The sequence below is a fragment of the Aedes aegypti genome, chromosome 1, assembly GCF_002204515.2.
Source record: "Aedes aegypti strain LVP_AGWG chromosome 1, AaegL5.0 Primary Assembly, whole genome shotgun sequence".
NCBI lineage: Eukaryota > Metazoa > Arthropoda > Insecta > Diptera > Culicidae > Aedes > Aedes aegypti.
Genome location: NC_035107.1, coordinates 101122997 through 101134440, shown reverse-complemented (window position 1 = coordinate 101134440; position 11444 = coordinate 101122997). Strand labels below are relative to the sequence as shown.

Sequence of the window (11444 nt, the reverse complement as noted above, 5' to 3'; positions counted from 1 at the left end):
CCCCTCGTCTGATCCTTAGCACACGTGTTGAAGATAGGTGCTATTGGTTTCTGTGCTGGCGGTGATGGACTCGCATGCACTAGCGACGATTCGCTCCTCCACACTATACACCTCCACTAACCACCCAATGGCGGTGTGGTCACTGCTGGTGACTCACAATTCAGCTAGACTTTTCTTCTCCGTATTTTTACTGGCTATTAATGACTCACGATTGATTTTCCTATTTTTTTGTTTAAATTGTAATTAGATATCACTTAATTAAAACTCAATTAACATGTGCTCACCCTGATAGAATTTCTTCCTAAACTAGACTCACGATTTTTTTAAATAATGGAATTTTAGCAAAACTTCACTCTGAAAATAGCTTTAGGAAAACATTTCACATTAAACTTTATTTAATTAGATTTAGAACTTCATACTTTTTAGCAAACTTAGCAAACACTTTTAATTAGCTTCTTTTGAAATATTCACTTTATAACGATCTTCTCAGTCCGGTGGTCTGAACGGGAAAGATCAAGTAGATTTGATCTCCGTTCCAGGACCCCTTATAATTTCTTTTTTTCTATTCATTTAGGTTTCCGGTTCAATTTCTTGATTACCTATTTCATATTAAAAATTTACTTTCCAGATACTACTTAACCAACACACACTATCCTCCGACTGGACTTTAACCAAAATTTTAATACTTTTAAAACAACTATCGATTCGAGCACTTTTACATAAGGGTTGCCTATTTTGCAGGCGCATATTCAATTTGGATAGGGTTCTGAATGAGACGGTTGTAAATCCGTTTCAATCTCTTCAGGTGACTTATAGTCACTTGAGAGACCTTTCAAGACAACTTTGAACAAACGTTCAGTTTTGTCGTCATAAGTAAAAAAAAATGTGCTTCTTCTCTTCAAGATGTTTGAGAAGAAGTTCGCGATCTTTAAGAGTTTCCGGAAAAACGCGACAGTCTCCTTTCTTTGCGATTTGGAAGGAAACCTTGATTCCTCTAAAGGAGTTCAAGATGTTTTGCCTAAATCCCCCAAATTCGGAACAACTGACCACGATAGGCGGCACTCTTTGCTTCCTCACTTGAATCAGAGAGCCTGGGCTAGAGGCTGCTTCGATTTGGTGTTCGGAAAATTTGTCTAGAGCATCGAACTGATTGCTCATTTCGATACAATTATTCATTTCACCCTTGGAAGAAAGTTCGCATTCCGGGGAAACGTCCTTTCTTCCATTCTTGCCACGTTTAGTGACAGTTTTAAATTTCACATTTTTGGAAGGAAGTAGTGAATTCAGAGATTCACCCTTCCTTTTGTATGTTGTTGATACCATGATTAGTGAATAAACGAAAAAATACGTGACCTTCGAGAGGTTTTTTTTTCCAAGACGGTGTCCAAGAAGGATTACCACCGTTAGCTTTCGCCAACGGGTCCAACGAAAAATCGAAGGCACGGGTCCAAACAAGGATCGTAAAGGGATCAATAGTAGAAAAAATAGTACTGGAAAGTACTGTTTTAGTAGCACTGAAAAGTACCGTTTTTTAAGCACTGAAAAGTACTGTTTTATTGCTTTGGGTAGTTTTTAAGAAAACTTCCAAGAGCAGAGAGAATTCGAGTACGCACAGCACGAAGGTACGTTGCGCACTGTGAAACAACTACTTAATAACGAAGAGCCTCTACAACTATTTTCGTCTCATTATGCAGGTGTCTACATGATATGGTTGAAGACTCGCGATCCAAGAGTTACAATCACGATTCTCGTTCAATTTTTTTTTCACAACTTCAATTATTGCGCTGAATTTAAAACAGCGCATGTGACGGAGCGCATGAGACCGCATCAAGACATAACTCAAGAAAAATGAGGCGCACCAAAAAGTTCTCACAATTTACAGCGCCACCAGTGCACTAGCAAGCAATGAGCCTCCTGCACCCTGGGAGGGAGAAACCAATACAAAATTTCTGCACGTCATAGTGAGCCGGGATTCCGCTGTCACGAACTGTCACTGTGAGCCCAGGTCTCAAACATTGGACTAACATGGAAAAAGCGCGTAACTGATTAAAACACATTTTCGCATTTCATCAAAAGTGACAAAACTTGAATGAAAATTTTTTCGTGCACATAATGCAAGTAATGTCACGTGAGCACCTTCCAACTGATTAAATATAAAGCATTGAAAAACGCATCGTTTTACTTTTTCCAATGAAAATTAATATTTGGTGCATAGAAAACTGTGGCCCTTTTTCCATGTTTGTCAGGAAAGATCGAAAGTACACAACAAAAGAAAACTAGCGGTTTTCCACAAGCCTGCCTTGATTGTTGTTGGCAAGCTGGAATTATCTTGCAGTTCAAACAAACGTTGTTCTATATTTCGTGTGTAGTATCGGTGCCTCCCTCCCAGGTTGGAACTATCTGGAAAAAATATAAACTGTAAAAAAAATGTTATATTTTTTTTTATTTCGAAAATAAAGCTTATAAATCCATTTTCTTAGAAATCGTTTTTTTTTTTATTTTTTATGTTTTTATATTTTCAAGTAGACAAAAAATGGAGTCTTTTGCACAGTGGGTCAAGATGGAGAAATCATGGACAAAAAAGTTATGTTTTTTAAATATGGTTTAAATAAACTTTTTGAATGCTTTTCGACCCGATTTTATGAAAGTACGCAAAATTTGCCACAAAAAATGTGCATGAGATAATTTTGCTAATTGCTACCGTTTCCGAGATACAGTGATTTTAAAATTTAATTTTCTTAAAATTCACAACTTTTGGTTGTTTTCGAATGTTTTTCGAGTTGATAGAATAAAGAATTTTTTTTCTGAAAGCATTTTATTTCATGTTCTTCTACAATGATGGAGCGTCTTATTTTGATACAGATTTCTTACTTTTTCATAATGTTTACAATTTTTGGATGTATTCAGGGACGTTGGAATCCGTTGTCTCAATCGATGTTGCTTCTAATGTCTTCTTACTAGAAACATTCAAGTTGGAGTTCGTTGATTCTATTGAAGTTGCTGACTCCTGACTAGGAATATTCATACTGGAATCCGTTGAATGTATTGAAGTTGCTGATGTTGATGCTTCTATTGTTTCCTGTTCCATGCAAACATCTTCCTCTTCACTACTTGATAAGTCATCACTGCTTGATAATGCTGTTCTTTTGGCCAATTGCAAACGACACGAATCACAAATTTTAAATTGTTTATTAAGCTGATTTTCATCTGCAAATCCTAGTTCAACTAATTTGGCAATATTACTTTCCGTGAGATTTCGGTAACTTTTTGAAAACACATTTACACAACCATTGTTGATGGTGTTCATTTTATACTTCATTGTTCTAAGCTATCTTTTACTTTTCACTTGATTATCACTTGCTTGTGTCTTTGCTTCATCAGCTCTTTTTATACCAACATGGGTACTTGAATCAATTATTAGGTACGTTTCTGTCCGACCTCAAAAATATACCAACGTGCTGTACTTTAAGCAGGTATATTTGTGTGAGACAACTGGGCACGTTACTCCTCTACTCATAAAACTTTTGTTTTCGAATGGAAATATTTCATTATCTTAAATCGATATAAATGCATTTCACGTATTGATTGCTTTATATTCGTTATTTTGTTATTTTTTAACTTTTAACATTTTGTTCCACTATTTTTTTTTTGATAATTACATATCAAAATATCTCAATGTTGAATGTTGAAGTTGCGTTTCGTGAAAAAAATACAGGGCACATTTTTTATTTCGCCTCATACCATGAAAAATTACCAAATCAATATTTTTTTCAAACATTTTAGTCAAAAATTATCTGCTCTTACAGACAATGAACAAATTTCTAGGCTTATGAGCCTCGAAAAACATTCGAAAATGACAGAAAATTGCAAATTATATCATAATTTTGTAGTTAAATCGCTGTATCTTTAAAACGGTAAAAGTTAGCCTGATTTTCTCGCATACCTTTTTTGTTGTAAATTTTGCGTACTTTCATAAAATCGAGTTGAAAAATATTTAAAAAGTTTGTTATGACCATTTTCAAATATTCACCTTTTTTAAAAAAAAAATCATAACTGTTTTGTCCATGATTTCTCCATCTTGACCCACTGTGCAAAAGACTTCATTTTTTGTCTACTTTAACATAAAAAAAAATCAAAAATACTATTTTTGAGAAAATTGATTTTTAAGCTTTATTTTCGATGGATAAAGAATTACATCATTTTTTTACAGTGTATATTTTTTCCAGATAGTCCCAACAATAACCTAAAACTTTGCTGAAGACACCAAACTGATCGGACAAAACGTTTCTATGTTATATTTGTTTTGAAAATTATCAAGGATTTTTTCTTAGGCCCTTCTCAAAAGTAAAGCTAGAGTCAAAATGGCGAACCAATGATGCAAAAAAAGCATTTTTGGGCATAAAGAAAGCATGGGCAAAATTTCATCCAAATCAAAAAATATGAAAATGAAATTTGGGTAAAAAGTCGTTATTTTCTGTGAAACCGCTCTCTAATGATAACGACAAAATTTCTTATGAATATCGGGTGTTTTATGTTTCATATGAATCTAATAAAAGAGAAAAAAGCAGTCAAGAAATCAATTCACAAGCGTTCTCTTATGAAATACGTACGCAATTTTTGGCTTTCAGTGTGGGCTTTTCCCTGCTCCAAAAACTATTTAGAAATCTATGCGGCCAATAAATCGCTGCCACATACGCTATGTCTAAACCAGCAGATTATGCAAATCGAATGTACCTCGGATTTCTTCCCGCTAAATTTCAGTATTTGTCTATAATTTCATAATCGGAAGGTTACAAAATATTCTATCGGTGATTTTTTTTATACATTTGTATGGGCAGAAATGTGTAGAAAAACGTGATTTTCATTGATTTTGCTGGACCGAACATTGGATTTCGAACGGACGTAAGAGATGCCCATTGATGAGCAGCCGAGAGGTGAATTGGCTGGCAATGCGCGAGAGAAGACAAGAATGGCAAGAAACCGACTGAAGCCGAACGAGCACATGGTGTCGAAGAGGAATGAGTGACGGACCCGAGCGAACGCGTTCTCCAAATCGACAATAGTCACATTGACATGAGATGTGTGAAGCGTTGTAAATACGTTTCCAAAAAGTGTTTAACAAGTCTGCCGATGTGAATCGATCGAGGATTGAGCATAAATGTAAACAGACACGTGATTTGTGAGAGTATGACAAATAACAAATTTTGTTTCATTTTTGTTAGAATCACATTGAGTTGATGGAAGAAATTATAACATTATTAAAACAATACCGTATCTAAATAGTGGCGTGATTCGCGGATAGGGTCAGTAGTGTTTGATCCTTTACTCGCGTCGCTTGCTCCTGCGGGGGCGGGTGATGTGAGCAGGATCAATCGTGTTGCGCGTCGCTCGCGCGGCATGAATAAATAGTGGCGTTAAACGGGTTAGGCGTGAATGTATCATGGATCGCATCACCAACCGCTGGTGACTCCTAGATCTTTATCTTATCCCACTAACCGAATATCCTTTCCATGACAACTGTGGAGATGCAGAAGATTCTTCGGTCTCTAGTAACAACGGTTGTCTAGCTAACATTCCTTCCCTTCCCCGATGACCGTAAGGACGTGGCCGACGCCGTTATTGACTTTTAAAATTTGAGCTCTCGATTTGTGCACATTGAAGAATGGTTAGCTAATCCCGAGCCCCATTCATTGATTCCCTGTGCAACTTCGATTGCTCTAGTCAATCACGGAGTAGCAACTACGAATTGTACGGTCATATATGCTCATGCTCATGCTCATTAAAACAATACCGTATCGGGTGAAATTGATCATTTTTCACGGTTTTCCTTGTCTGTTTTCTAATGTTGATAATACCAAACAACTAAGTGCAGGAAAACAAGTAGGTACGACGGTAAGCCTCATTCGCTCGTGTATCGAAATTGTCTAACAAATGTGATTTTGTTGCTGAAAATCATCTCCAAAATAAAAAAAATCAGGGGATTTCGTTTCGGGGTGAAATTGATCACTTGTCAATGCGACTATTGTTAGTTTTTTAAAATGAAATAATGAATGATGAAAATTGAATAGTTTCGCGGGAAACGCCTAATTGTAGGCATTTTCCTAACGAATTTCCTGATATCGAACATAAATTTAATTATTTCAAACGAATGAACAAATTGGTACGAGTTTTGATGATGAAATCTCGTTTGGGAATATATATTGAGCATCCTTACAAACTTTCAGGTTTATACCATGCTCAAATTTATGTTTAGAACAAAAAGTTTATGGGTGTTTGTCGATACTGCACCGTACATGGTTTTGAAATTTTACACTATTTTCATAGAAATAAACAGTCTTTAAAACAAAAAACTTCACAAAACACAATTCAACAATAGTTATGACAAACGACGTTCATTCACTGCAGGTTACATTCATATTTGTGCTTCATTAGGAAGAAATAGAATCGTGTGACACGGTGATCAATTAAACCCTACTGATGAATTTCACCCGAATTTACGGTATCAGTTCTAATAGCAAAGTCTGTTTTAAAATTAATACAAATAATTAAAATTTAATTTTTAATATAATTAAAACATAATTATAACACAATTTGTTATATCAAATTTGAAATCAATTGCTTATAACATATTTTGTTATAATTCGGTTATGTAAAATAACAAAATGAGTTATATATTTGTTTGATTTAAATCGTAATAAGTTAAATAAATTATAACATATTTTGCTTCAATTTTGTTTAGTGTAGAGGAAATAATATTACAATTCTTGTTATTTTACTACTAAAGAGCCAAAATTATAACATGTTTTGGTAGAAAACACGCTCTAACTGAGTAACAAAATCTGTCACAACTCTGTTGTAGTCTACTGGTCGGGATGGTGGATTTGAAAATTACAAGACCCAATCAACTTGTTTGTTTCGCTGATCAAAAGTCTTCCGCTGTTTTTATTATCAAAACTCATAGTAGATAATATTGACTGCGAAATCCCAGAGCGCGTTAGTAACGGAAATTTCGCATGTTTTGAAAAGCCGGTAGCTTTAATGCAGGGAAAATTTTCACTTTTATTTCTGTTGTTTTGTAAATAAACAGATGCGCCAGTAAACGTGTTGATAGCATTGTTTTTGTGCAGAACGAAAAACTGTTTAACAGCGAAATTAATTTACACAATGGCTGGTAGATTTCCAGTCAACAAATGTGGAAATCATCAAAACACAATGTAAGAATTCCAGCAGTAAAATAGAAATAATAGGAGAAATTAACCATAAATGCAAGGTCTTTTTAACCTGTGTCCATCGAAATATTGTTTGCTGCAGTTTATCAAATTCTGCACAAAACCCAACCCTTGGGTGCTTCAGCGAAATTCGCCGATACCCTTGCGCTTCCACCACACTTTTTCGCGCTTGTTGATTGATGGTGTCACGATAAGTGGCTACATATTTCGCGATAACGGTCCCCGTGGGGTATCTTCCCATGCCGTATAAAAGAAGCTGTACATAACAAGTAGCCGGTAGTCGGTGGGTTTCATAGCCACTTGCGAGTAGTGAGAGATAACTGGAGGATAGTCTCTTTCGGAACCATGAAGATTGTTTTGGCGGCATTGCTGGTGGGACTTCTGGTCGCCACCGGCCACGGATATCAGGTCAAACCGAGGAACTACAATCAAACTGTTCAGCAGCTTCAGGAGGAATACGGTTAGTACATAGATTGGTGTCGTTGGTGATAGTTTTGCTACTTCAAGGCGTTTCTGTGTTTCCATTTATCAATGGTGCTTGAGGAGTGTAAATAACCTTAATTGGGTAATAAACCTCTCAAGTAGCGTGCTTCTGGCGTGATGGGACGCGGTAAACATTGTAGTAAATCATTATTTTTCTTTATTGTGATCCATTGGCAGTTCGATTGGAGGAGGATTTCCGGCGGGAATTCCAGATTTGGAAGATAACTGGCGTGAAGACACCCCACTTCAGGGAGATGTTGGAAGCCTGGAAGTTTACCGAGGATCAGCGCCGTAAGGAGCTGGAGGATCTTCCAGTTCCAATGGAAGGAACTCTGTGTGGATTGTGTCGATCGGTTGTGGGACAGCTGATGGAACAACGTCAGCAGGGTGCTTCTCGGGAAGATCTTTTCGCGACGGCTTACGAACTCTGCACCACGCTACAAATTCAGGAGCCAGATGTATGTCAAGGAGTTATTGAGCTCAACATCGACTTCTTCCTGTTCATTTTCGATGATCGTCCAACGGTTGGTGCCGACACGGTTTGTGCTGTGGTTTTCCAATCAAATGCTTGCATTTTGTCTGATCCAGAGTTCATTAACTGGTCGGTCAATGTCAATCCCCGCAGCACTCCGATTACAGTAAGTTAAGTTACAGTTATTTTAAAATATGTGTAGACTAACAAGATATCTTCAACAGGGTTCGAAGCATTTCCCAAATGCACGTGGACCAAATGACATCAAGATCGTTCACATTACTGATTTGCACTATGATCCACTGTATCTGGTTGGACACAATGCAGTTTGCAACCGACCTGCCTGTTGCCGTAGCGACCAAGGAATCCCCGAGAATCCACTGGAGCGCGCTGGAAAGTGGGGTGATTACCGTGACTGTGACTCACCCTGGGACGCCGTTGACGATGTGATCGAACACGTTGCCGCTCATCATTCTGATGCTGCTTACATCTATCATACCGGAGACATAATCGATCATGGCGTTTGGGAAACGTCCATTCCGCACAATATCCAGAGCATGAATCGCGTTTACAACAAACTTGCTGAGAAGTTCCCCAACAAACCAGTGTACAACATCATTGGAAACCATGAAGCTCATCCTACGAACGTGTTTGCGCCAAGTACGGTGACCCAGCAGCAGTTCTCTATGGAATGGCTCTATTCTTACTCCGCGGACATGTGGTCGAGATGGTTGCCTCAAGCCACTCAAAACACCATCCGCCATGGTGGATACTACACAACCTTAGTTCGTCCAGGATTCCGTGTCATCGGTTTGAACAATCAAGACTGCTATACCTTCAACTGGTGGATCCTGTGGAAGCCGGACTATCTATCAAATCAAATGCAGTGGCTGCATGATGTCTTGCTGCAAGCCGAACAGAACAACGAGAAGGTTCACATCCTTGCTCACATTCCATACAGCTCTTCGGGATCGACCTTCCGCATCTGCCAACGGGAATTCCGTCGTATTGTTGAACGTTTTTACGACACTATCAGTGGTCAATTCAACGGACACACCCACCGTGACGAGTTCAACGTGTTCTACTCGAGAGAAAACCCCGCCCATGCCATCAACGTTGCATGGAACGGAGGCAGCACCACGGCGTTCAGCAACATCAATCCCAATTACATTGTCTACTATGTAGACCCCGAATCTTATGTAATACCCTTTCACTTTCAGCTTGTCAAACAACATTAATCACTCTTATCTAATCAAAAACAGCAAGTGACCGATTTCGAGTCATACATCTTCAATCTGACGGATGCCAACCGCTTCCCGGAGCGTCGACCGGAATGGTTCCAGCTGTACTCGTTCGCCAAGGAGTTCAACATGCACAACCTGAGCCCGATGGAAGCGGACAAGATGGTGAAGCGACTGGGAACGCCGTCCGGACGGGATGAACTGCGCCGTTACTGGGAATTCAAGGTCAAACAGGGTGATCCTTCGCTGGAAGCTGGCTGTGATGACGATTGCCTGCTGAACCACCTGTGCCAGGTGGTGGTCTCCGAAATGGGCGATGATGTCAAGTGTGACGAGTTGCGGGCAACATTCTTTGGTTAAATAAAGTAAATAACAGACTGTAATAGATTGTGTTTTTGATTTCCACTTTTCAAGCCTGTTCCATTAGCGTCATTTTACATTTTGTTTTCATTCATGATGTTGCATTTTATTCAGAACAGTATAGTGTCTATAGAGCTTAGTGACATTTGAACACACGTAGACTAGCATACGCTCGTCATACACAGTTTGTTTATGTTTTCCTCAAAGAAACTTGCACACGCTTTCCAGACTCATCAAAATGCATATGAAAATATTACCTAGTTTGAAAAATTTATACACGGATTCTGGGTGTTTTTCGAGACAGAGTGCATATTGTTTTCCTCTAAGGTTCACAACTACATCTACACTAGGGCACCCATACCATCGGGCGTGAAAACCACTATACTATAGACAATAAAATACTGTACTGCCAATTCGAATCTACGAAGGAACGCTGTAAAAAGTTTTCTCGATGCGCGAAGCGTCGAAAATTTTACCCGGCAAGACATAGGAAATGAAATTTCTAATGCCTATATAAAATTAACTACAATAGTTAATTAGAGGGCCCAGATAGCCGTAGCGGTAAACGCGCAGCTATTCAGCATGACCAAGCTGAGGGTCGTGGGTTCGAATCCCACCGGTCGAGGATCTTTACGGGTTGAAAATTTTCTCGACTTCCCAGGGCATAGAGTATCTTCGTACCTGCCACACGATGTACGCATGCAAAAATGGTCATTGGTGTGGTAATAATAGCAACATATAATAAACTTAAATGATATTGACATAGAGCGAACTAAATATGATAGTAGTAGTCGATGTTTAATTGTCTTCAACAAATATGAGCATCCCTAATCATTCCTTGGCTTGAGAGTGAAATAGTACACTGAGAAAAATCTACATGTCAAGGTCGTGTGTTTTACTTATAGATTTGCGCAATGAGGAAAACCACATGATTTGAGTGTGGTAGCCATATGGATTTCATCATTGATTTCACGGTATGATAACATGTGTATCAACATTAGGTTGTCATGTGAAACAAACATGAATTTCCAAATATTAAATCATGAAAACCAACTGATTTGCTTATTGAATTCGAAATGTAGTAGCTTTAGATAGTCATGTGTGATAGAACATAAATGTCATGGGGCTGAAAGAAGAAATTTGGTAGAAAAACTTTTGCTCCCCAAAATATGGATCTGAGGCTCCTCTGCTTGTCGCAAGCTCTCTTGATTTTTTTTTCAAACCCGTCAGCCAGCAACAAGCGGGGCGCCGCAAATCCATAATTTGGGAAGCCAGGGATAAGCATATTCCATTTTTTTCGAAACTGAAAGCCAGGAAAATCTGTTAGTGGAATCCGATTTTTCTACTAAACTATACATTATAATCAATGTTTTCTTATAGAAAGGTAGAACTCTCGTACATCGGTCAACTTCACTAATAAAAGAAAAATCGAATTCACAAATTTTCATCTAACACTTTCAGCTTCAAAATTTGCTTCTTCTCTTTGGAAGCATGATGATGACTGTCGTTCGACACGAGGTCCAACCGCAATTCAGTTCACTATGCATCCCAGGGGTTGATCACAAACAATCTATAAGCTTTGAACATGGAAATCGATAGCATAGCTCATGGATTTCATCATAACAATCTCATTGCGCAAATAAATGAATCGACCAACTT

At 38.2% G+C, this 11444-nt stretch overlaps 1 protein-coding gene across 1 annotated transcript; it reads left to right on the top strand.

Annotated features, from left to right (window-relative positions):
- Window positions 1-7481: 7481 nt before the first annotated feature.
- On the top strand, window positions 7482-9798 carry LOC5567918 (sphingomyelin phosphodiesterase). The gene is made up of 4 exons (XM_001651908.2): window positions 7482-7689; window positions 7890-8350; window positions 8409-9383; window positions 9447-9798. Exons 1-4 carry the CDS (start codon window positions 7575-7577, stop codon window positions 9783-9785), a joined length of 1890 nt encoding a protein of 629 aa, XP_001651958.2. The 5' UTR covers window positions 7482-7574; the 3' UTR covers window positions 9786-9798.
- Window positions 9799-11444: the final 1646 nt, after the last annotated feature.